Source organism: Pinus tabuliformis, chromosome 4_2 (genome assembly GCF_031772625.1).
Source record: "Pinus tabuliformis cultivar Carrire ecotype Pingquan chromosome 4_2, CPIR1, whole genome shotgun sequence".
Classification (NCBI taxonomy): domain Eukaryota; kingdom Viridiplantae; phylum Streptophyta; class Pinopsida; order Pinales; family Pinaceae; genus Pinus; species Pinus tabuliformis.
The window spans coordinates 1,106,326,976-1,106,354,766 of NC_142304.1; the positions used below are offsets into that span (position 1 = coordinate 1,106,326,976).

General features: G+C 40.0%; 1 protein-coding gene across 6 annotated transcripts in view; it reads right to left on the reverse strand.

The window, feature by feature from the left end:
• Positions 1-952: 952 nt before the first annotated feature.
• Positions 953-27,791, reverse strand: part of LOC149173539 (wall-associated receptor kinase-like 14) — a 33,630-nt gene continuing 6,791 nt past the window's right edge. Inside the window, exons 2-5 of one of the 6 annotated variants that reach the window (XR_016259141.1) lie at positions 3,482-3,565; positions 2,007-3,236; positions 1,878-1,907; positions 953-1,613 (exon numbers count right to left, since the gene is read on the reverse strand). Coding sequence is in view for 2 of the 6 variants with exons in the window: in XM_089424647.1 (XP_089280773.1) it covers positions 2,053-3,236; positions 3,482-3,565 (1,268 nt within the window). In the remaining 4 variants the exon portion in view is untranslated. Of the gene's footprint in view, positions 1,908-2,001; positions 3,237-3,481; positions 3,566-27,791 lie in introns of all 6 variants that reach the window. The other 5 variants (XR_016259140.1, XR_016259139.1, XR_016259138.1 and 2 more) reach the window with 5 other exon arrangements.

Genomic DNA, 27,791 nt, shown 5'->3' on the forward strand with positions numbered 1-27,791 from the left:
GTTCCCATTGGTTTACATTGCCAAAACTGCAACTACCCAGTGTACCACTGTTACCATCTTCGAAATGTAGGGAAACGCCTGGAGGGTTTCCCAGGATGTGTATTACATTGAAAAAATTTCAAAAAACCAAAGAAAAGAAAAAACTGAAAATTTCATCACAGTTGCAACTCTTGATGACGTTGTGTACTCTTAGACTTGGTTGCAAAATGAAGAAATATGGATAGGGTTTATTCTATCTTTGGGGGTTAGTTATTGTCCATTATCAAGATCAACTGTATTCAGCATCCCATACAAAGAAAGTCGAGGGGAAGTGCCTGGAGGGTTTCCCAGGATGTGTATTACATTGAAAATTTTTCAAAAAAACAAAGAAAATAAAAAACTGAAAATTTCATCATAGTTGCAACTCTTGATGACGTCGTGTACGCTTAGACTTGGTTGCAAAATGATGAAATATAGATGGTATTTATTCTATCTCTGGACGTTAGGTATTGTCCATTATCAAGATCAACTGTTTTCAGCATCCCATACAAGGAAAGTCGATGGTTAATAATCCACCATCCTATGATAGTTTTATAACCAAATAAGGATCACTTTTTATCTCCAATCTCCAATAACTGTCCCAAACAAATGCTATAGTAACGTATGACTGAAAAAAATCTATTGTTATCTTCAATCTCCAGTTTTTTCATAAGCACGTGTTAATATAACATAAAGCTATGTATTCTTGAGCAATACAAAGACACCCACAGTTTTGGGAAGACACAATTTTACAGAAAGCAAAAAAAAAAAAAAAAAACTAACAAACAAACTTGAGAGCAACCTCTCTCTTTGTGATGTGCTCATTACAAAACCTAACAGTGTCGTGTTTTAGCACTATATATTTTATATTGGGGTATAACAAGCACATTTTGAAAATACATTTCAGTCTGTCAAAAGCATGAGGTTTGAAATCTTCAAGAATAGAACATATTTTATTACTACAAAAGGGCCCTGTTTCCGAGATCAGGAAGGTGAGGAGCATGCAGCCGACATGAACTACATGTTATTGAGCAATGGAGTGTGAACCATACTTTCTCCTCAAGGGGATATATCCAACAATTGAAAAATGTTGTGCATGAAGAGTGCTCCACTAATCAGAGGCTTAATATGATACAAGTTTTCTTGTTGCTCAATAGTCAACATATAATCTTTTCCAAGGATGTAATTTGCAAAAACCCAAGTCCAAGCCACATGGCCATCTGCTGACATAACAAACCGGAGGCCTCAATCTTTAGGCTATTTATGATCAGAGAAACAGAATTAGGACTTTGAAATTTGTTTCTAGATAGAGCCTAGAGGTTCGTTGTGATGTGTGTACATGCTTTGTAACAAGTCAGTTAATGACAGGAATGGGCTTTGCACTGTAACAAGGTGTGTCTTTGAATCTATCTTCACAGATATAAGAAATCCACTTCCATTTTCTCCGACACAGTGAAACTTACACCAGAGAACAAGGAGAGGAACTTTCGAAAGACTATCTGCCCACAATCACATAGCTGCACCCATGTTTCTCTTCACCAATTTCCAATGCAAACAATTCTCCATGCATAAGGATCTATCATTAACATGACTTCCTGCAGGAGGATATATTGCAAAGTAACAATCAGGAAATCAGCCGTTGACATGAAGTATGCTAGGTGTAGCAGCAATAAATGAGTTGACACAAGCTCCAATTTCCAAAGCAACAGTGTTGTCTTGACATGATTGCCTATACACATCATACTGAGATATTATCCATGATTAGGGCACAGAACTAAATGTTTCCCAAGCAAGTCAAAATGCCTGCCATGACTACATCTTCAGAAGTCAGAATTGAGAGATAGATGTTCCCAAAATACCTTTCAATCACCTAAACGCGTCTTACCTACCTGAAGAAAGCAAAGGCAGAACAAAAGGAAAAGAATGAGCTAAGTCCGTGAACTATTTCAGAGAAAATAGAAAAAAGAGGCTGCAAACACTCACCTTACCATTCTATCAGTGGGTAACCAAAATGCTAACTCCTTCCTCAGCTTTTCATGTCTCAGTTAAACTATCTGAAGGAGTAGTACTGTTGCTAGGCCAAAGTGCTTGCACAGAAGTCGGTGAGCAACCAACTTTGTCAGGGCTTTCCGTGCCTTCAGGTAAAATTGGAAAAACCCCTTTTGGAGAGTTTTCCAAGGGCATGCTTGCCGCCTTGATTAATGAAAGTTCATGTGCAACTTCCAACATTGTTGGCCTTGCATCTTTGTCATATGATAAACATCTAAATGCAAGCTCTGCAACTCTCTGCACTAATGCTCGAACAGAAGGATGTTGATCAACCTGTAGAAATGGGTCTATGATGTCATCAAGGCAGCCACCTGTAATTTTTGCAAGTGCAAGAGAAGCAAGATTCACTTCCTTTTGATCCCGTGAAAAGTCCACAGGTTTCATGGCTGTAATTATTTCAATCAGGACTACACCAAAACTGTACACATCACTTTTATCCGTAAGATGGAAGTTTTGATGATATTCTGGATCAAGATAGCCAGGAGTGCCCTGGGGAACGGTCGATATGTGAGATCCATCTGAAAGTACCAATCTGGAAAGCCCAAAGTCAGCAACCTTGCAATTAAAGTCCATGTCTAAAAGAATATTGCAGGACTTTACATCACGGTGATATATTGGTGGATTCAGTGTTGAGTGCAAATATGCCAGAGCTTCAGATGCATCTGTAGCTATGGTAATTCTGGTTAACCAACTCAAGCCTTCCCCCCTCTCCTTCTGCAAGTGTTCAGAAAGGGTGCCATTTGGAACAAACTCATAAACCAAAATAGGATCATCTGCTTCCAGACAACAGCCAAGAATTTTCACTAGGTTTTTTTGTTTCACTGTTGAGAGGACATTAATTTCATTTAATAGCTGATCTACTCCATGGGAACTGCCAAAATGGATCCTTTTTACAGCAACAAGGCGACCATCACTAAGCCTCCCAGCATATACAGTCCCACAAGCACCATGTCCACACTTTTCTGTAGCAGCAAAGCCTTTAGTCGCCTTCTCCAGCGTCTTATAAGAGAATAGCTCAGGTTTGAATTCCTCAGAGCGCATAGGTAGAAGGCTTGCAAGTTGGCTTCCATCCCCAGGCCGTCTAATTCGAAATCTAGATGATTTACGCCGCCTGTGTAAAGCAAGTGCAATAAGACTTGCTGCCACAAGTGTTGCTGAAGCCACAAGCCCTGGTAAAGGAAAATGAAAAAAGTCTTCATTAAGTACACAAGAAAAGAATTTAAATAGATTAGACAGTTATAACATAATAAAATAAAATATTCTATGAATCTATGCAAAAATTACCAGAAGATAATGTCAAAATTCCCCGTATTTAACACCTAATATATGTTAGTTTTCAGTTTCAAATTTGTGAACCCACTCAAATGAATATGATATTCTAAACTTCATAGCCTTTGGGCTGACATTAACATACCAGCTGCAAGGACTATTGTCTTTGTTGTATTGTGATCTTTCCGGCAGTCCTTATCATATGCCTTCTCACCATGCTTTTGGCACACTGAAGAAAAACATTGTTGTGAATCACGACATGAGAATACAACGAAAGCCAACGTAAACAGAAACCAACAATAACCAAAAACTCAGCAACAATAATCTTTGTTAAATGCTTAGAATTCCATTATCTCAATTTGTGTCAGAATTATACCATGACTTGTACTGTAAACTCTTTGACATCTGCTTCATAGAAAGGTTCAATGTAGACAAAATAAGCAATGGTACGCACTGCATGTTCATGCAGCAGGTTGGCCTCAATAACAGCCAAAGAATAGGCACAAAATAAATGACTATAAGGATATTGAACCGAAACATCTGACTCTGGTTTGGCCTTATCCAAGAAAAAGGTTTCTCAAGATAAATGTCTAGGAAACATTCCTGTGTGGACAAGTACTTCCATACAGTGAAAAGCAGTTTTTTTTTTCCTTTTTTTAAAATAAGCCAAGGGGTGGATCCCGTTGCCTCAAAATCTAGCAGGTCTTGTGAGAGGCTTCACAAGACTAGGGCTAGATCAAGATACAACAATGAGGTGGAGGCCACTGTCACCTCCTGCTCTCTAGTGGAATTTCACCACAAGGGAGGCTTCCCGGTGGAAGTCACGTAACAGATATTCTTAGTCAATAGCTCAAAGTTAACAGCTTTAATAGGCTCAGAAAGGGCACTCAGACTAAAAACAAGGCTCAATCCAATAGGATAAGGATCAGCGTACCCTCTAAAGAACCTAAAAAGGAAGGGCTTGCAGCCTACGGTTTGGATGATATGCTACACAAATGGCACACTTAGGCATGTAAGACCAAAAAAAGGCTTGAAAGAAAGATATGATCAACAAAAAGGGAGGCACAATCCTTCAACAAGCCCTAAGTTGAAGCCTTAAATATTAGATTAGGGTTTCCCAGGGTAGAATTGCATAGGGTTTGTGATCAACCCTAAGGAGGTTATTCCAACCATGCAATATTTAGATGTGATAAGTTCCAACCAGCAAGAACAACCTTAAAACAAGCCAACATTTCAACCCTAGTTGAATTCGGCCCCATGCCCTAGCCCTAGCGGCTTGCCTTGAAGGGCCAAATATGTAAGAGGAGAGAAAAGAGTAAATTTTGTATCGTTTTAACCAACTTTGTGGATGGCAGTGCCTACTAACTACTTGGGTGATGGAGTCTAAGGGAAAATTACTATGGAAATATCAAACCCTTGAAAGGAGTAAGGGGGAACCCTAAGTTTCCACTTTAAAACCCTAGCTATCATTCAATATGGGGATAAAAACAAGAGAAAAGATCTCTAGAAGGTTCTCAACTTCTCAAGGGTTGTTCAAGATTCTCAATTAAAGCATGCAACATTTCACCAAAAATTTCATATAAAAATATGCATTTAGACATGGAATATAGAAACCCTAGCAAAATACATTGCATACAATAACCATAAAATATATTCAACAATAAAAGTACTCACAAGATATCAATGAACAATCCTTCATTATCCCAAAATGACGTCTCCACAACAAGGACTAGTCTCCAATAGCAAAATATCCACAAAGATCACATCTCCACAAGAGTAGCGAGGTACAAGAGCTAGGCCAAAATCTTCTAAGAGGCCGAAATAGTCCACAAGTGATGATGAAATGCAAGAGTGACATATGAGATCTACCTCACCTAATTTTAACTAAGAAGCCCCTAAAACAAGTTTGATAATGAGTAAACATAGGTAAACCTTGGGTTACAAGCCAACCCATCAAGTCAACATGAAATAATGCCAAACTAGACCTACACATTTGAGCCATAAGCCTTAATTATGATGACAACATGCCCTTTTTAGGCTTCAAATGCTAGGTGATGGTGAAGAGAAGGCTCAAGGTGTCTCCAAGCAACATGATCATCCATCATTTGAGGAGAAGCCCGCAAATCCAACCTCAAAGCAGCTCCAAAGGTCCCAAATCAAGCTAAGGTGCCCCCACGTCATCTCCATGGGTCTCCAATGGTCAATGTAGTGCCTCCTTTCTCCAGTGTTAGGGCTCTATTTGGTGCAACAAGCCCTCCCTAGACATTTCATGGAAGACCATCCTCATATGGGCTCTAAATCATGGTGTGCCAATCAGATAGTGTCAAGGCCAGCCTAGGGGTATGTTGGGTCTAGAGATACAATCATCAGGAATCCTTTTTGCTAGGTAAAAGAAGATTAGCACCCTAGGTCCTGGGGGGTACTCCAAGATGTGCCTCAGTCGCTCGAGTCATCATACTGCCCAACATTCTGATGTAAGTGGGCAACGTTGCATTTACTAAGTCATTAGCCTCTCTACAGGGCCTAGGTTCCTGTGGAGTGGGTGCCCTCAAGGCCTGTTCAATTGAGGGCCACCTGGCAAGACCAACATAAACTCCAACGAAAACAACCATTCATTAGAGACTAAGATCATATGAGCATCTAAGTGGACTAAACTTCTATGTTAAGGGCATATTAATATTTTAAACCAGGATCACCTTCCAATATCTAACTAGACTAAGTCCTATAAAGGTGTTACCTACTTTGGTAGGGATGGCTAATAGTCAACCTATTAGGTGCTTCTGGTCCCCGAGGGGAGGTGGCATTTCCAAGGTCAACCGTCAATCAATAGGTATTGGTGTAAATAAGTGGCAATGGAGGGGAAACGCTTCATGGCCAAGTGCCATGGTCAAGGGGGGCAACTAAAGGGAGTCCACATCCTGAGTGTATAGATGTAATGGAAGGAGCAAGCATGGAGGCATGAGTTACCCAACTCAGCTTGGCTTTTCCATCCCTGTAGTGGACCTTTTACTTCTTCATAATATTTTTTATTTCTTTTATTTTGGGTGCATAGCTCAAGGGTTAGAGCTTGTTCTTTATGATATATCATTTAATTTTACCCCTTAATATGAGACAGTTTATCGCTCATCAAGGTTGGTACCTACAAGGGTTCCTTTAGATAAGATAGAGCATCAAGAGCTCAGGAATCGGGTGATGACTAATGACGCAGGTATAGCTTATGCTAGGCTTTTGCCCACATGCTAATTTATGTCCCGGCCATCTTTTGCATTTTGATTTTCTTTTTCTTTCATTGCGGCCATATTATGCTTTTCCTTTCTTTTAGATGCATCAAACTCTAAGGAAATGTTTCCAAGCCCTACTCAAGGATGTGGATGAGAGGTTCCAAATCCCAAAGAACCAATGACAACTTAGACACGAAGAATGGAAATGGTATATAAAAGGGTTATTAATTTGACATAGAAAGTGTTAAGTATGGAGTAAGGGAGGATGAACATGATATTTCAATCCAGGTTTTCCAAGTGGTGCCCCTCCTATAACCTTGAGGCCTCAAAGGAGGTCCCATTAGACTATGGGTAAGGATTAACCCCCTGGTAAGTTGAGAGAACAGATTTACAATCAAGATCAGTCAATCTTCCAGATCACCCCTTTATCCATACTAAATGCCCAAGACATCAAGTGCTCAAGAATCAGATGATGGCTAATGAGGACGGTAGAGCTCATGCTAGGCTTTTGCCCACGCGTCAATTTATGTCCTGGCCATATTTTGCATTTTGATTTTCTTTTTCTTTCACTGCGGTCATATTATGCTTTTCCATTCTTTTAGTTGCATCAAACTCTAGTGCAATGTTTCCCAACCCTACTCAAGGATGTGGATAAGAGGGTGCCAAATCCCAATAAACCAATGACAAGTCAGACTCGAAGAATGGAGATGGTATATAAAAGGGCTTATGATTTGACATGGAAAGTGTTAAGTATAGTGTAAGGGAAGATGAACATGATATTTCAATCCAAGTTTTCCAAGTAGTGCCCCTCCTATAACCCTAAGACCTGAAAGGAGGTCCTAGTGGGCTAGGGCTAAGAATTAACCCCCATAGTAAGGTGACAGAACAAATTTACAGTCAAGAACAATCAATCTTCCAAATCACCCCTTTATCCATACTAAATGCCCAAGACATCAAATGCTAAGGAATCAGGTGATGGCTAATGAGGAGGGTAGAGATCATGCTAGGATTTTTCCCACACGCTAATTTATGTCCTGGCCATCTTTTGCATTTTGATTTTCTTCATTCCATTGTGATCATATTATGTTTTTCCATTCTTTTAGTTGCATCAACCTCTAGGGCAATGTTTCCTGGTCCTATTCAAGGATGTGGATAAGGTGTCAAATCCCAATGAACCAATAAGTTAGACCTGAATAATGAAGATGGTATATAAAAGGGCTTATAATTTGACATTAAAAGTGTTAAATATGGCATAAGGGAGGATGAACACGATATTTCAATCTAGGTTTTCCAAGTAGTGCCCCTCCTATAACCTTGAGGCCTCAAGGAAGGTCCCACAGGACTAGAACTAAGGATTAATCCCCTGGTAAGGTGAGAGAACAGATTTACAATCAAGATCAATCAATCTTCCCGATCACCGTTTTATCCATACCAAATTCCCAAGACAACAAGTATAAGCACCCAATTGGAAAATGATCAAAGTACTTGTCGTGTAGCAGCCCACCTTCATCTACGAGAAAATGTTGGAGGATGAGAGGTGCATGGTTGATGCAGATGGAGGAGGCATATGGCATATCATCATGAAGAAGTGAATGTCAGAGACCGCTAGCTGGTTGGCTGTCAAATGTAGGAGAAAAATTTTCCCCTATGGGGTTACCCATTTTGGTGGGTAACAGATACCACAACTTAGAAACTGAAAATGTTCATGTGAGATGGTTTCCACCTTAATGACTCACTCTACACAGTTAACCCCAAAAATGTTTAAGTGCAGTTCTCTTTCCTTTTTTTTGAGGTTGATGCACAACGCATTGTCATTATTGTACTTTGGAACTATGCTCACCTATATTTGTTGTACCCAGTATTTCTCTGTTTATTTTGGTAGTCTGGTTCTTACCACAACAATATGTAAAGGTTCCAAAATGCCCTAAAAGGGTGGAACAAAAGTAAAGCCTTTGGGGGAAGGAGTAGGAAGAAACAGGAATTTTGAATCCTTGAGTTGGAATTGATGAAAAGTTAATCAGGGAAATACTGGAATAAGAAACTTTATCTAGTCCACAAATCCACCTTCCCACTAACCAATCATTCCACTGATTTGCTGGCCCACCAAACCACCAACAATCATTGGAGATATGTATTAATTAACACACTTTTGTATCAGATAAAGACATTCACTAAAGTATTAATATGTAGGTTGGCAACCAAATACAGTTAGTTGACATTTGTGAAATATATAATTATATGATTAAGTAATAGTTGTAGGTTATGTTGAAACATGTGAAATTAATCCGCTAGTTGTTGAGAGTCTAGCATTATGGATTGATCAGCTGACATTCTATCAAATAATGAACCTGGTAATGAAAAGTGTTGATAAATCCAAATTGTTATGTAGTTGACTTGTGTGATTGTCTCATCCTCGTTCTCTTAGCTTCTTGCCATGTGATTAACTAGTTTATTCATCCTCAATAATGATAACTTTGGGGTACCAAACACAGATGACAATACCTAATAAAGCCAACAACAACCTCATTGTTTGAAAGATACCAACATCTGCATAAAATATTCAAGGCATACCTTACGAGATCAACATCAAGAATGGTATGGCAATATTCACATAAGTGCTTTTCAAGAGGATGGGATTAATGATTGATCAAACCCAGGAAGGATATTCTCCATTTTGCATGGATCTTTCAAATCTATGATATTTTCAAATCTCTTTGGATCTCATATCTCAAAAAATTGTATTGTTACTTACTCATTGTAGCTTGGGAGGTTTGCACTAGCTGAGTTTTGGTGACCCCTAGGTTGGCAGCCTTTAGATTTTGTTAGGACAGTCTCGGCATAGTATACTTACATCATTTGACCCTTTTAAGAGGGGCTTGACCAGCCTCTAATCTTTACCATAAGGGCCACTGTCTTCTGAAGAGAGTGTTGCCTTACCATTACCATTAAATTCTCATGCTATCATTGATTACTACAGGTAGGCATTATTAATGTGTGCGTCAATTGACAACTTTATTTTTACTTTTCCAGATCAAAACTAAGTCTCTAATGTTCAGTGCATTTGAATTCAAACCTGATCCATAAACAAGGGACTTATAACCCACTCACTTCACCAACACAGATCCTTTGTGGAAGTGAAACTTGTTCTCTGCAATCCCTGCTCAGAATTGCTTACAAAGCCTGCTCTTGGTGCAATTCTAAGTACAAACTTCTCTGCTCATTATTTTTCAGTGAGCATGTGAGGCTGGTTATGTTTGTTAGCTTTGTAATGCCATGCAAATGACAGCAGCAGGAAATACAGTCACTTCTGTCAATGCCAAATTGGAATGCTACTTTGCTCTGCTATATGTCAATCAATAACACTGTTTGCTCAATTGTATTTCAATTGACTCCTTTTCAAATTAATATTCAACTGAAATCAATTCTTTCAAGATGAACAAGGCTGAGAAACCATCATGACTCCATGTGCTATCAATTCAGATTCTGATGGTCAGATGCTACTGCTGTTAGCCTGTTTACACCAGGAGTTTAATATAGCACTCCCACACGTTTAAAACATATATATGTACATATATATTGCCCATTATTATTAAAGAATAGAGGTGCTAGTGCTTTCTCTTCTCTTTACATCAAATAACCATGAGAACTTGAAGAAATACCCACACATACCCTTATACTCCTCAGGTAGTTGAGTGTGCACTGTCAAAGACACAATGAATTGGGTGTGTAGGGACATACTGTAAGCTGCTTAGAAGCAATGTTCCAACAATTACAATTGATGGTTGAGAGCATTGGTTGGATGTACATAGAGAACAACTTTCATATGAATCAAATGAATAGTTTATAACCAGTGGCATTCTCAAACAGTCGACATTCCAACCCATTCACAAATGTGAGAAGGCTCTACACAGTTGTAGGTGTCAACACAGCACTTTACTAACAAAGAAATAAATTGCTCTAGCACATGTAAACACAAGAATGCTCTTCAAATTGTCACATTGCTCCAGTATCAATATGAATATTCAAAGTTCAAACATCCAGTGGAGGACCAGCAATTGAAATGTATTTTTTAAACAGAATGAATATGGATTTGTTTGTAACTGGAGTCATGAGATAAATGTCATTGACTGATTTGTTTTGGTCTTGTTACTCTGCATTATTCCATCCCCTTCATTGCGCACACAATCTGTAGGTATAACAGCTGACAAACTATGGAATAGTGGAGAGTGTGGGGTGATTACCACACAATTCAAAGTTGGGAGGTGTCAAATTGATCCCACATCTTATCAAATGGTATGCTGGATGGTAAAATCTTGTGCTACAGAGGTTAAGGGAACATAAGGAAGCAAGGAATTTGTTTCAACAATTTAATTGACCCATATTACAGACAATATAGAACACCCAAACAGACAGAAAACCCATATGGCAGAAATGTACTGCCTTTTCACGTGTCCAACATCCCGACAAGGAAGAAAATGGCTAATTACACAGTATTGAGAAAAGAAGTTTCATTGGAGAAGTGCAGTAACTCTTTTAATACATCCATTGATATCTTTTGGCTTGTCTAATTATATTATCTGTTGGATTTTAGTGTTATCACATGTAACAACGATTTGCTGTCTGTGTGTGTACAGCAGTGTAACAACGATGTATGAGGCTGCTATCCAAACAAAACATGATTGTTGGGTACTGAAATCAAGAGAAATTCAATCTCTAGCCACCACTCGCTATTTGCTTACTTGTCACACAACCATACTTGAGCAGAGTAATCGAAAATGTTTTGCTTGCTGTAGATTCTAATTGTTAAGGAAAAGACCAGGATTATTGCAAAGATTCAATCACAGAACTGAAACCATTACACAGCAAATAAAACACTTCTAAAAGGGAACCAGCTTCAAATCGCTGCTCAGTCTTCATTTTGAGAATCTCGGGTTACAATGCAGCTCATGGCTCCATCACCATTCAACAAATTACACAGCCAGGCTCCCGTGCATCGTCCTCTTGGCCCATAAAAGCCCTTTGTGAGTACAATTACAACAAGATATAAGAAGAGCAGGGGTTATGGGAAGGGCCAAAAGACCTGAGCTTTCATTTTCCATTCCCGACTCTCTTCTCTCCTATTTTTACTATTAAATCTCCTAATACCAGCCCAGATTTATTTTCTCACAGCAATTATTTATTCCCAGCAATTTATTTAATTAACCAAATAAATTCTGAATTACCGAAAAATAAAATCACTGGTATTTTAACTTCTAGAAATATATGCAATGGAAAATAAAAATTTGGAGAGATCAATCACACATTACAACAGATAAATACCCACAACAATTCTCTGTCATTCATTAATCTGGAAAATGAAGGTTTTTGACCCACAGGGTATTACAAGGAAAAATACAATTGTTGGAACCTGTAACTCAGCCCCCACTGGATGAATTAAGCCCAAGGAAATTCGGCCTCCTACAAATTGGCCTCTAAAGGAATTCAACCTTGAGAAATTTGGCCCAACAATCTGCTGGCAAATCGACCCTGCACCTTCCCTACAAGCTGCTACTACGCCTCAGGAAATTCAGCCTCCAACAAATCGGCTTCTCCAATTAAATCAACCTCACTCACTTCAACAACTCGACCCTGTAATCTCCAGCAACTCAGCCCCCTGGATACACCCTTGAATGGTCTTGTAGTCTTCCTCCTATGTGCTTCAGTACACTAAGTCACTCGCACTAAAGAAAATCACTTTCTCTTGTTGTGTCTCCTCTCTTGTTTCTTCACCTCTTCCTCAGGCTTCTTTTTATAATCTTCATTAAGCCCAAATCCCTAACCATAATCTCCCTTCTACAAGATCTTGGAGATGAATGATTGATATCATTTCTATGTCACTTAAATAATTGAATTATTTATCCTTAGAAAATGACTTAATAAATTACAATAATTACTTGACTTTAATTATTGTACTTTTCTTAAGTTAGACTTAGAAAAAAGACATAAATCACTTGCTCCACCAAGCAAGCACCTAAAGAGGCAATAAATCATCTTTTGCATGCTAAGACACCAAGCCTATGCAAAAGACCTTCCAAAGCTACTATAAGCTTCAACACTCCTAGTAAGGAAAGGATTCTCCACCATCCCCAGCTTCTCTCAGTGCTTCACAAGCATGATAACATCCCTTTCACTAGAGGCTTAGTGAGAATATCTGCCACCTGCTCCTCTGTGGAAATGTACTGTAATCTCACATCACCTCTCTGTACCTTGTCCCTGATGAAGTGATATTTGATCTCGATATGCTTGGACTTGTCATGAAACACAGGATTCTCAGAGAGCTTAATGCAACTCTGATTATCACAGTGAATCATTGTTGGCCCCATCTCAAGATCAAATAGTCCTGCAAGCATCTTGCAAAGCCATACTGTCTCACAAACTCACCATACTCGCTGCCATCTCTTTTTCTTTTTCATGTTTAGAAGTAGTCTATAGAACCTAGTGCTTTGTATTTATTATGGCTTATTTTGTAAACATTATGAGATAGTTTCAATTTTAACTTTAAGTTTGGACCTACCTTTGAACTGTTGATTGACTTTTACAGCTCTTTGGTAATAAATATGATGCTCGATTTCATTTCGTGGTTGATGCAATGTTGCACGAAACGCCCCCCATCCAAACCAGTAACCGTGTCCCGTACAAACCCATGGGGGATCCGTAGTTCAGAAATCCGAAACCACGCATCAGGTAGGCAAAGACAGTTCCTGAAAATTCAGAACCGTGTTGACCCAATCTACGGTTCCGGATTTCCAAACCACGGATCTGCCCTGGATCCACAACAGATCAAGCACGGATCCAAATGGATCCTGAGTGGATCTTAAGGGAGACAAGCAGTTCCACATGGTTTAAAAAAAAAAAATCTTTGACTGAAGTTGGGTTGGGACTTCTCGGAGACTCCCAAGGTGCTCCCTTGATGCTCATTAGATGCTTCCTAGATGCTCCTTCTTGGTAATGTTACATTCTTAAAGTAAAAAGATGAAAATGAAAGATAAAGATAAAGGCGAATGTCACTTTTACTTAAATTTTTAACATTACCATGAAATGACTCAAGATGTTTGAGAGTGGTTCTAGCCTCATCGGACTTCCTACGGAGATATTAGAATTTCATATCCTATTCAAAATTCAGCAAACTTAACAGTTTTCGAGAATTCAAGATCAATGGGATTGTGGTATGTCAGTAGATTATATCATGTACAGGGCATGTGATTGGCATTTAATCAAGAGTGCCAAAGCCCTATATGTACCCTAGTGTTGGTGTTGTTAATTGTTGAACTCCTTTGTCATGCCCTTAGCAGAAAATTACCTTTCAATCAAGTCAAAATCATCGATCAAGCATGTTAAGCTTTTTCTACCATATTTTAAGGCTTGGATTATAGGTAGTTTGATCAAAATTGGGCAATGTTGACTAATATGCCTAGACAATCAAGGTAGAGGCAAAGGCTAGACAAGAGAATAATCTAGATTCTAGATGGTTGATGCTCGAATAATTAATCATTAATGTACAATGGATGTCATATCTATCTTGATTTATGTACAAATATGCATGTTTCCATATCTTCTACAACTAATTTGGTATTTTGGATGTTTTTTAATATAAATACAAAAATAAATAAAATCTATATGTATATAGTAGACGCTTCGCTTCCTAGATTTTAGGGAAATGACGCTTCCGCAGATCCGCTTCTAAAAAACGTCCCTGCTTCGTGCAACATCAGGTTGATGTTATCTATTGCAATCTTTTGATGACAAATTTTATATGTTGAAACATGAAGGCTAATGTTGTGGTTAATGACTAATAATTTGATGGCAACGTTATACCAACTAGATGGTTGATGTTATATGCATACTAAATGATTGATGCTATAATGATCATCACTAATCCAATAATTAAATCTATGTTTCGTGTTTTATGCAGTCGATTTGACATTTTGCATGCCTTTTCGGATATATATACATTAAAATATATGTATTATATAAGAAACATTTCCAAAGCACTTCGCTCCAAGAAATTTTTGAAAATGCACTTCATGCTTCCATTCCCTCTCCCGCTTCCCACTCTTGCTACCTGTTCACAACTACCTCGAGCTAGAGATCTTTTCCTAGCCTTTTTTCTTTCTCTCTTCATTAGAAGCATAGTGGGGTCAACTAAGTCAAGGGGTTGGATGGCATCAAACTAAGGGGGCATACATTTAGATGTTTGTGAGGAACCAACACAAGGTCTACTAGAGACCCCTCTATGGGCAACCAAAGTGAGCAAGTTAACTTATTTGGCAAAAGGGAAGGAAGAAGAATGCATAGAGTAGGAAAAGCACATATTGTTTTAGGTCGGGTTTACATTAAAGGGACGTTCTTCGCTACTCCTGCTTCAACCCCAATGTTAAGGCATCAAAGTACTTCACACAAGCATCATCTTCAAATATCTTCCTAGCTTATGATTTGTACAGAGGTTACCATGCTTGGGTATGGGAGAGTTATTGGATGGCCCTATTACCCACCAAAACTGGGTAACCCATAGGACAAATTTGTTCTCCTCATTTGACAGCCAGCAACCCTATGATGGTCTTCAGGTAGCATTATGCCAGATTTCACCACCTGTTGCTCTAGTCAGTGCTCTCACCCTTCTAGCATTCTTTCTTAAAGGAAGGTGGGTCATCTGTTAGTAGGTACTCTGACCATTTTACCAATCATGCGCTTTCATTTAATGTTAGGGGCATATTAATAAGAATCACAGGGAAAATTGGATAATTGATCGCTCCTAATTGTATCCTTGTTCCCAAACTTCACCTAGGAGGTTAGTCTTTGGTCCAGTGGGACCTCCTTTGAGGTTGTATGGTTTAGGAAGGGCACTAGTGGGGAGGCACTAATTGATATAGCATGTCCACAGTAATCCAACTTTCCATCTTCCCGATTAGACATCCTTGGGATTGGCACCCTATATCCACATCCTTGAGTGAAGGCCCAAAAACTTGGCCCCAGAGATTGATACAACTAAAAGAATGATTAAAGCATATAAAGTCACAATAGAAAAAAGATGTAAAATGCAAAAGATGGTTGAGACTTCTTTAGCAGGTGGGAAAAAGCCTAGCATGAGCTCTAACCCCCCTCATTAACAATCGCCCAATTCCTCAAGCATTTAATGTTTCATCTAAAAGAAATGAATTATTGAATGTTCCAACCCCAATGAGTTAGAAATTTATACATCTTTAAGGGGTATTGAAACAACACAAAGCAAGCCCGGCTCTTAGGTATGCATCAAAGAAAGACGCATCATTAAAGTAAAAGGTGCACCAGAGAGGTGGAAAAAGTAGCCAAGTAGGGTAACTCATGCCTCCACGATCGCTCCCTCATTACTATGTTGGACCCCCATTAGTTGGTCTCATGATTGTGGCATCTTCCTTGAAGTCTTTCCCACTCCATGACCACCTTATCACACACACCTATGGATTGATGGGTCTACTTAGGACAAGTCACTCCCCTTGTAGACTGGAAAAACCTAATAGAGTTGTTGGCCTAATCATCCCTAACATAAGTGAGGTAACTTGTTTGTAGGTCTTGAGCTAGTTAGACATTTGAAGGTAAGTTTTGTGTGAAGTATTTTTATGCTCCTAGCATTAGATTGGTCAAATTATGATGCTTTAATAGTTTTATGTCGCTAATAATGTTGACCTCATTTAATCTTGAGAGATTTGTTTGTTGAAATTCCTAAGTCTAACCGTTAGAAATTTTATCTGTATTCTTCTGGTTTATTTCTCCTACTTGTTAATTATGAACAAGTTATTTAAACATATAAACATCGAAATAAACACAATACAGTCTCAACCATCTACACATCAACCGCTGAAAGAAATAGCAAACACACAAGTGACACCGTTATTTTTGGACAACTCATCCCCAAAAAAACCCAACTTGGGAAAACCAGTGCAACAATTTTGAGCGTTAGTAGTATATCCTTGAGTACAACTGGGTGCCAAACTGGCTCACCTGACAAAGAAAAATAACCGAAAGTAATACCTCTCTATTCGGAAGTAGATATTCAGAAAATTTGCCCCACGAAACCCTCTCCAGCACAACTGATGCATTGCATCAACCCTCCTAGCCTCTGCCTCTGCCTCAAAACCCTCTGCGTCAGCCCTATGAGGCACTGCGTAGCCTCTATGGCCTTCTGTGTCACTCTTGTTGCCTTCTACGTGGATGACGCAGGCCCTCTGGCCTCTGCGTTGTCTCAGCTAGCATCTGTGTGGCCTGCTCTGGCTTTTGCATCTACCTCTCTGCTTTTGCGTTGGTCTCTCAACACTATCTCTGCCTCTCTATCCAGTACTCACTGCCCCTTGCTGCAAACTGATCACTGATTCGACTTTTCTTAGCAAACCCCACTCTAGAAAATCGAATGACTGATCACTCTGGTGTATTCTCCAACTGACCCTCAAGCCTCCTCTTATAATTTTCCTGTTGGTCCTTCAACGGCTGAGATTACATCTCTAATCAACGGCTAAAATTAGATTTGGCTTGATCCATGTCTTTTGGAACCTTTTAACCCAGTTTTATATTACTACCCATTAATATTTTTATTTTCCTAAGTTTAAACTTAGGAACTCCATTAAAAATATTAATTATTTTAATATCTCCCAAACCAGGTACAATCTGTCCAAACCATTTCTGGGTCTTGGAGATCTCATGTGCTTTAGCCTCTCCACCAATTTTCATGGTTAGAGCACATCTGATGCTACCCCTAATCAACACTCCCTCTTAGCGAGGACTGTGCTCTAGTAATACTCCACACTAAGCATCACTCTGATTATACGGCACTGGTACCTGTGTTGATGCTAGGCCTCCCCACCCAGCATCCTATGCACTGCTGCATCCTGTATTGTTGCCCATGGCTCTGCCACTGCCACTACTGCATCCGTACGGCAGCTCCCTCTGCATTCCACGCTATTGCTGGTCCATCCTCCCAACACTGCATCTGCACTGCATCCCCCTCTCATCATCTTGCATCGTGCTACTGCACTGCAACTCAGTCATTGAGAAGTACGTAACTGATCCACCCAACTTCTGATATCCCTGTCAGGCTAGAAACACTTCCGATGTTGAAGCTCCCTCTGTTGCTAACAAGTGCTCCCTCCACTGACCTCTGTGCTGCTGCAACAACTCCTTGCATCTCGCACCGTTGCAAATCTCTTTGTGCCATCCTGCACTGTTGCAACACTCCCGTGCCTCTCGCACTATTACAACCTGCTAGCCTTGGGCTGCCCAGGGACTCCTGCACTGTAGCACTCTTTGTCGCTTCATCTGCATCCGTCTCTACCGACATCAGCCAATCCTACTACTCCTCTTCAGGGCTCCCGTAGTAAGATATAATCCAAGAGGTTGGGTACCTCAAGGATCCTGCCCCTCATCGCTTATAGTCCTCCTGACTACAACTTGATGTCTCCCCACCTCTTCTCTAGAGGTACATGAGCACTCATGGCACAATCATCATCCTCCTCGACTTCCTTCTCCGCCTTCGTTGGCGCTACCTTAAAGTCAGACACCTCTCCCTTGTTCTTCTTCCTCTTCTCCTGCTTTCTCGCAGATGCTAGAGCTACATCCTCTTCCTCTTCCTTCTTAATCTGGACCCCTTTGCTGCTATTTCCCACCTTGCTCAATCTCTTGATCTCCTCTTGACGAAGAGCCGCCCATAATTCTTCCCAATCTGGAAGATCTGCCCTGCCTAGTATCCCCTGGACAAATGTCTCCCACTCCTCGGAGACTGCGTTAAGTGTGGTCCTTACCATCAACTCTTCATCCGGCGTGACTCCTATGGAAGTTAGCTAGTCCCAGATCTCCTTCAACCAACCGAGGAAGTGATCTATCTGCTCCCCCTTTTGCATCTGGTATGACCTTAGTTGATTCTCAAGTAACATCTTCCTCTACACGGAAGTATGTTGGTACAATGTCTTCAAGGTGTCCCACATCTCCTTTGTCGTTTCCTTCTCGGCAATATGTTGGACCACATGATCCTTGACCCCATCAAGGATGATGCATTTTGCCTTGGTCATTGCCTCCTTGTACTTCTCATTAGCTACCGGGTCAACTGGGATAGCCATTACTCTCAGGGCGAAGCCCTTGATACGATGTCTATCTAGATTGGACAAGATCCTGGCCTTCCAGACCACAAAGTTGGACACTTCGTCTAGCCTATCCTGATCTCTCAGCGCATTCCCAGCCATCTCTCTGCTCTTCTGTCGACTCCTCCAAGTCTCTCTACTTCCCTCTGGAAGTTCTCCTTTCGACTCCTGCTGAGTCTCTCTACTTCCCGCATGGAAGTTCTCTGCTGGACTCCCTCTGAGTCTCGATTTCCCTCCTGGAAATCCTTTTGCCAATCGTCAAGTTGCCCCTCTCCGATCGTCTGTGCACCCGCAACACTAATCCAGATTCCTTGGCTAGAAATCTACCTCGGCAGCAACTCCCTCTACCTTGGTTTTGCCCTATTAGGTATTGTTCTGACCACAGTACCCCACCAGCTTCACTCCCGCAAACTGCCCACAGCTTCCTATGCCCCAACAACTGAAGGAATGAGCCTCTAGGCTCTGCGCAATCCCAACAATGGCAAAAAAAGCTCCCTCTGCCACTGCGTCAACCCTCCTGGTCTCTGCGTAAGCCTCTCTCTGCCCTCCTCAGCCTCTATGCTAGCCTCTCTCTAGCTCAGACTAATGACACAGTCCCTCTGCGTCAACCCTTCCTCTGTCGCTTCTGCAAGGATCATCTTTTTGTTACTCGGGACAGCTGATTCTGCTGCAAATGCTCTGCTTAGTTGATGCCTTAAGCTTCCCTGTGATCTGCAACCAGGCTCTGATACCATGTTGAAATTTCTAAGTCTAACCGTTAGAAATTTTATTTGTATTTTTCTGGTTTATTTCTCCTACTTGTTAATTATGAACAAGTTATGTAAACATATAAACATCGAAATAAACACAATGCAGTCTCAACCATCTACAGATCAACAGGTGAAAGAAATAGCAAACACACAAGTGACACCGTTATTTTTGGACAACTCGTCCCCGGAAAAACCCAACTTGGGAAAACCGGTGCAGCAATTATGAGTGTTATTTATTATGCAGTATATCCTTGAGTACAACTGGGTGCCAAACTGGCTCACCGGACAGAGAAAAATAACCGGCAATAATACTGCTCTATTTGGAAGTAGATATTCAGAAAATCTGCCCTGTGAAACCCTCTCCAGAACAACTGAAGCACTGCGTCAGCCCTCCTAGCCTCTACTTGAGCCTCAAAACCCTCTGCGTCAGCCCTCTGAGGGACTGCGCAACCCCTACAGCCTTCTGCGTCACTCTTGTTGCCCACTGCGTGGATGACATAGGTCCTCTAGCCCCTGCGTTGTCTCAGCTAGCCTCTGCATGTCCTGCTTTGGCTTCTGCATCTGCCTCTCTGCCTCTGTGCTAGTCTCTTGGCGCTATCTCTGCCTCTCTGCCTCGCTGCACACTGATCACTGATTCGACTTTTCTTAGCAAACCCCGCTCTAGAAAATCGAATGACTGATCACTCTGGTGTATTCTCCAACTGACCCTCAAGCCTCGTCTTATACTTTTCCTATTGGTCCTTCAACGGTCGAGATTACATCTCTAATCAACGGCTAAGATTAGATTGGGTTTGATCCAAGCCTTTTGGAACCTTCTAACCCAGTTTTATATTAATACCCGTTAATATTTTATTTTTCCTAAGTTTAGACTTAGGAACTCCATTAAGAATATTAATTATTTTAATATCTCCCAAACCGGGTACAGTCTGTCCAAACCATTTATGGGTCTTGGAGATCTCACGTGCTTTAGCCTCTCCACTAATTTTCATGGCTATAACACATCCGATGCTACCCCAAATCAACATTGTTCGGGTGGTATAAAACATGCAATAGAGAGCCCTTGAGGGATGGCTTGAATTCTTTCCAACACCTTCTAAAGGATATTTTGTCCCACTCTAAGAGTAGATATGACCTTGTGGCCCCATGTTGCCCCTCCAGGGACGAGAGTTGGGCTTGCACGGCTACTACATGGTTCTACACCTCTTGAAGTGCCTCCAAATGCTAAAACACTCAATTAGAAAGCTTGGGCATTGGACTATTTGATGATGTGCCCAGATGGACCTAGGACACCTCCAAGCTAGCTTTGACCCTATTTGATGGATGATGCCTTGTTTCGAAGCCCAGATGAGGATTGTTGTTACTTAGATGACTTGGGAGGGCTAGCACATTCTTCCTTGATGCCAACATCTAGCCTAGATGGTGCCACGTCACTCCTGCATGCCTTGGAAGGGTGATGTAGGCCTCTTCTTGGATGAAGTCATGGTGGAGGAAGTGCCTTTTAGAGATGTACACATGCACTTTGAGGATTTCTTGGAGTGAGGAGCACTATTGGACCATTGCTTCACTTGCTTGATGCATTATTGACCATTCTTGGAGGATGATGTCATGATGGAGCATTTTCTCCCACACATGTGGGTTATTTTTAGCATATTTTTATGTTTTAGAATTATCTCAAGGTGGCTTGCGACATTTGACCTAGTTGAATGCTCGAAGTAAACTTGTTTTGGGATTTTGTTTGTAAAATTGGTGAAGTGAGACTCGGTTTCCATCATATAAATAGAAGGGAGTCTCACTCACATTCATCATTATCATTTATCACATTTCTATCTTTTGGAAGTGTGCACTAGCTATTGTTGTCTTTTCTACTTGGCCACAATGTATTTTAATGGAGCAAGTTGTCTTTTGAGGAATTTTGCATAAGGAGACTTCTTTGGGATTGATTGAAGAGATTCTCATGGAATATTGTAACTTTAAGGTTGATCTTCTTCCATTTTCACATGATATAATATGTGAATTAGTGTTCTATGTGTGCCATGTCAAAATTGCAATATTTTTGTTGAGACGTTGATTCTTCATGGTATGTGAAATTGTTTTCCTTGAATCCTTCAAGAGAACTTTGATATATGCATCTCTTGAACTTAAAATCTCCCATCTACAAAAGTCGTTAGGGTTTCAAAGTAGAGATTTGTACTCTCTCACCCTCTTAATCAAGGCCATCTTCATAGATTTTTCCCTAAAAGACTCCTTCACCTAATTTGATCAAGGCAATGGTCTATTAGGTGTTGATCAACCCCTAATTTATACATATTTTATCTCTCTTCTCTAATTTCCAGGTACCTACGATTTGGGTTAGAGTTAGAGTTTTTAAGATTGTATTTAATAGCAATTTTATTTGATGTGTTATTGCCCTCTTAATAGAGATTGTATTTAATAACTTGACAAAGACAAAATCTAGCATTTTTACATGATAAAACCCTATAATTATGGCTGATGTCGTCTCTTTTGTTGTTGTTTTATTCATGTTCTAGTCATAAAACTCGCTTGCCTACCCTAATACTTGTTTACCTAACTAATAGCCTTAATCCCTTAAAGGGCTCTTTCTTCTAGCTATTATATGACATTGCATGCCATATCATTAAATATCTCTAAAAACCTAACTTATAACAACTCGCTAATATATCTAAAAGGTCTTAGGAAAGGATACTTGAACCTTGGTAAAGATTATCTTAGCCTTTCTTGGCTTTGCCAGTACCTTTCCCAAATCATTAGACATTGCATCACCTTAAATCCTCCTCCCAAATACCTTTAGGTGATCTTTATAGGGAAGCCTTCCTTGTGGGATTTAATTCACCACTAAATAGTTGGAGAAAGGCAGTTGAGGTGGTAGTGGTGGTCGATCTCTTGTTTCCATAAGGTCTAGATTTTCCTAGTGGCGTGTTGCACTAGGCCTGCTAGATTTTGCGGTAACAAGCCCTATTAGGTTCCCTAAGGGAAGGAACAATCCCTAGGCTGACCCTTTTAGAAGATAAGTGTATGTGATGATGTTATGGGTTGGGGTGTACTTCATGAATGGAGTCTAGCTTATATCAAACCATTGTCCATGAGCACCGTATAGAGGGAGTGCTTAGCATCACCTGAATTACCTTCCTCGCCTTTGTTTTTCCAAAACCCCATGCTTGCCTTTTTTTTTCTTTAGATAGTTTGTTTAACAAGCTTCATTGATTATCATGTAATAATAAGATAACTCTTTTTAATGAGCAGTTTGTTGCTTCATAGGGACTGGAATCTTTATAAAGAGTTTTTTTTACTTTGGTAGGCGAGATATGCGTAGATACTCTCGAGGACAAGTGGCTATACAAAAGAGGCAAGGGCTCAAGCTATAATTTGGCTTTTACTTTATTTACAGCCCTTGCCATTCTTTTACATTTTAACTTTTGACTTATGCTCTTTCTTTTCTTACAACTACACCAACCTTGGATACATACAACCCCTTCTTCTCACATTATATACCCCTTCTCACTGGACAAGGTCAATAGTGAACCCACATGAGCGATTAACAACAACCAATCAAAAGGTAGGACAATGGAGTAGGGGAATGATGACAAATGTTAAGCATGCATATCATTAAACACTACCATCATCAGAACCTGTTATTTGTGCCCCTCCTAGATAATGAAAGAAAAGGCCTCAAGGAAGGTCAACAAGTGATAACCACCAATGTGAAGCAAGAGAACAAGTGTATGACCAATAGTGATCTATCATCCAATTCAACATGTGATCCATACTAGAATGCCCTTAATCATTAAATGAAAGCACTTGAATAGAAGAAAGGTTAATGCACCTCACAATAGACGACCCATCTTGATTGGATGAGCGAGCTAGATTAATGAATGCACTAACCAGAGAGTGGATGAGAGGCATCAGAGGTTGGCTATATGTGGATCATGATAGGTTTTTCTAGTTGGAAAGTTGAATCACAAAAGAAAATCTTTCTCCTTGGGTTATTAACACATGTGGATGGGTAACAAGGACAACTTGACATTTTCATAATTACTCTATGAGGCATCATTGCGGGTATTGAGACCTATCGACTCTTGTATTATAGATATTTTATGTGTTGTTGCCTTATCTCTAGGGTTTGTGAGCAATAAATGAATCATTTTATGTTCTTAGGGCTTTTGGTGGATGAGGAAGTGTTAGGTCTTTCCTATAAATAAACGCACTCCTTACTTGTAAATTAGTACTACTTGTGTAGATATATCACTACTTGTCTACTTTACTTCTGTTTTATCAAAAGGCTATGGAAAGATGACTAGAGGGATTTCTTGTGAAGATAGTTTTATGGATGATCATGAAAATTCTATGGATTTTCATGGGTAGGGTTCACAGATGATCTTGATTTTATGAGTTAGTAATCTCTCCAATCTTCTTGTCTTTTTTTTATGCATGTTCATTAAATGTAATTGTGCTTTTCTAGTAGAGAGGGTGCACAGCCATATGTTTGGTTTCTTCTTGGATAAATCCCTTGTTAAAAAACCCATGGCAGATTTCTAGGGGAGAGTCTTCCCTTAAATTTCTTGGATTTTGTAAGGTACTAGGTAAATCTTCTAGGGTTAGTACTGAGAAGCCCTAGATAGAAGATATCACCATAAATCCTCTTACTTTCTCCCAAGGGAACCTTAACCAACCTCGTATGCCCCAAAAAACAGGTAGGCACTAGTCTTCTTCCGATCGTCAATCATAAAATCCAAAATTTTACTTCATTTTATTATTTTAGGGTTAGATTAGGGTTTACAACAACCTTACCTAAATTTTTGGAAATAAAGATGCTAGACATTTTGGATATTTGTGCATCTAAAAGATCTAGAATTAATTGTATGATCATATTTTGTCTTGTTGATTTCAGTTACATAGCCCTTTAGGGCTAGATGTCTTGCTACTTAAGGTTGTTATATGCTTTGTTTTAAGAAACAGTGGGCTCGGAACGACTCGGCCGAATTGGTCCGAGCCATTGCCTCATCGGGTCGACTCAGCCATCTAACCAGTTCGGTTGGTCGAGTTATTACCGAGCCGGCCAAGTTGTCTAACAACTCAGTCGACTCAGTGACAGCGGCTCATAAACTCAACAAACAACGATATTTTTTTTGTTTTTGCTTTTTTGGGGACCCCAACTAGATTTGTAATTTGTCTATAGCTTATTTGAGGTCCATTCCCCCCTCCTAAACCCTATAAAACCCACCCAACCCCTCTCATTTCCTCATAGCCATCTCATTGCATTTGAGTGAGAGTTTGTGAGTTGTGGAGTTTGTTTTTGGAGCAACAGTGAGGAGTCTTGGGCAAACATTGTAGCAGGAGTGAGGAGCTTCTTGGGCAACCATTTGGAGCAGCATTGAGGAGTTGGTTTGTTGGAGCAAGCTTGAGGAGGCAGTTTGTGCCTAGAGGTATTTTTTTTCACTTGTAAAACTCTGTTTTTGCTTATTAATTTTTATGTGCAAATCTGGAAATTGAAAAGAGTGTTTTTTGTGAAAGAAATGAACATTGAAGCAATGCTATTTTTTTGGTTTTCATTTTCAGATTTTTTGCTTTCATTTTCAAGTCAAAAAATGGCACCTAGAGTGAGAGATGTTGCTTGGGCATATGTTGAAATGGTTGATAGTCAAATGCATTGCAAATTTTGCCATAGAAAAATTAAGGAAGGTCCTGGGGGCATTAATAGGCTGAAACAACATTTTGAGGGGATTAGAGGCCAAATTACTCCATCTGATCAGATGAAATTGGGGAGATTAGGAAGGAATTGTTAGCTAACTTTGAGAAGTTTAAAGAAGAAAAGGCTAGGCAAAAAGAGTTAGAGGTTGAAATTGGGAGGAAGAGGAATATACAAAAAATGTTGACTACCAACCCCCATTTTGATTTTGAGGGTTCTTCCTCTATCCCTTGTACTGATGCATCCAACCCCTTCCGATATGTTCCTCCCTCTTTGGAGTCTATTCAAAAAAAGGGTAAGGCTAAAATGAAAAAGAAGGGTAGCATGAATATCAAAAGTTACTTCACTGTCACACCCTCCTCTCCGTCAGATGCACATGGTCCTCAAGCTAGTAAAACTTTGCAGCCCACTTTAGATGACCATTGGAAGAAAGAATTGAGGAAGATTGCTTGTGATTACATATGTAGATGGTGGTATGATGTTGATATCCCCTTCAATGCTTCTCATTCACCATATTATGAGCGTATGTTTGATGCTATACATGTTGCTGGAAAAGGCTTCAAAGGCCCTACTATGCATGAGATAAGGGGGTATCGTTTGCAGAAGGAAATTGCCTCCATTAATGAGTATTTGAAAGATTTCAAAAACTCATGGGCAAAAACAGGATGTACCATCATGTCAGATGGATGGACTGATCAAAGAAACCATACCATCATAAACTTTCTCATCTTCTGCCCACAGGGAACCATGTTTCTAAAATCAGTTGATGCATCTAATAAGGTAAAAAATGGACAATTGTCGTTTCAGCTATTGGATGAGGTTGTTGAAGAGGTGGGGGTGGCTAATGTTGTTCAAGTCATCACAGATAATGCCTCTAACTATACTCTTGCTGGTAAACTGTTAGAGGAAAAACACAAAACCATCTTTTGGACCCCATGTGTTGCACATTGCATAGACCTCATGCTTGAGGATATTGGCAAATTAGATTGGGTCAAAAACATTGTAGATCATGCCAAAAGCATAACAAAATTTATCTACAACCATTCATGGATTTTGTGCCTGATGAGGAAACACACAGGGGGCAGGGATATTATTAGGCCTACCATCACTAGATTTGCTACTCATTTTTTGACATTGCAATCTATGCTTTCACAACATAGAAACTTGCAAAAGATATTTTCCAGTGAAGAATGGAATCAAAGCCAGTGGTCTCACAAACAGGAAGGCAAAGAATTGAAAAAGAAAGTTAATGAAGAAATATTTTGGAGAAAGGCAGCAGAGATTGTGAAGCTTGCAGAGCCACTGGTTAAGGTGTTGCGGTTGGTTGATGGGGAAAGATTGGCTATGGGCTTCATTTATGAGGCTATGGATCAAGCAAAGGAGCAAATAAAGAGGGCATACAAGGATAAAGTGGCTAAGTATGGGCCCATTTGGGCAATCATTGATGAAAGATGGAACAATCAACTCCATCGCCCTATACATGCAACTGGGCATTTTTTTAACCCACGATATCATTATAAAGCTAAGGAGACATGAGCTTTGAAGGGGGAGGTTAGAGATGGATTGATTGACTGCACTGATCGCATGATCCCATTGGAGTGTGATCATTTGGATCTACACCGACAAGCCACAACCTTCAGCAATGCCTCAATTACCTTTGGGAAGAACCTAGCAAAGATTGCAAGGGAAGCAGATGAACCAGGTAAAAAAAAAAAATCAATTTTCAAATTCTTAATACTTATTTTGTTAAATCGTTTATAATTTGAAAGTTGGATATAATTTGTAATTTTGTTGAGCTAACTCATTACACTCCTATGTTTTTTGCAACACAATGGTGGGAGGTTTTTGGTAGCCATTGTCCTGAATTGCAGAAGTTTGCAATTCGTATTTTGAGTCAAACTTGCAGTGCTATTGGGTATGAGCACAATTGGTCTGTCTTTGAGAGGATTCACACGAAAAAGAGAAACCGTTTAGATCAAAGACGGTTAAATGATCTAGTCTATGTCCAATACAACCTCCGGCTCAGACACAACCAATTCTTGAACAAAAGCCCTGATTCAAATCCCATTGTGTTGGAAGACATTGATCCAACATCAGATTGGGTAGTGGAGAGTCATCCCGCGGAGTTTGATTCTAATGAGGATCTTGATTTGGATTTACAAGTGGAGGCATCACTCGAACATAATGTTCAGTTGAATGCAGATCCTGATCCACTTGTACCAGCCTTAGCCGTAGGGCCAGCAAGTCCTCCAGTTGCAGGCGCTTCCTCTGCTCAGCCACAACAAAAGCGCATATCTCGTCTATCTCAGCTTGCAGTGGTTGCGCAACCTGCTAGTGCTACCACTTCTACAATTGCAATTGGAGATGATGATGATATCTGACTCTGATCCAGAGGTTGATCCAGATGATCTTGGCTCCTCTGGCAGTAGCCATTAGTACTGGCCACAGTTTACTTTTGTTGTAGAGGCCATTTCTAGCCTCCTTGGTTATGTGTTTTTGTTTTGATCTCTGTTTCATCATCATATATGTATTGGACAGTGCACTAGGTGCCATTTTGATATAATGGATATATTCATGAACCTACTTTGATCATATGTTGTCTTCTATCTATATTCTAATGCTGTGTGTTTGGAAACCT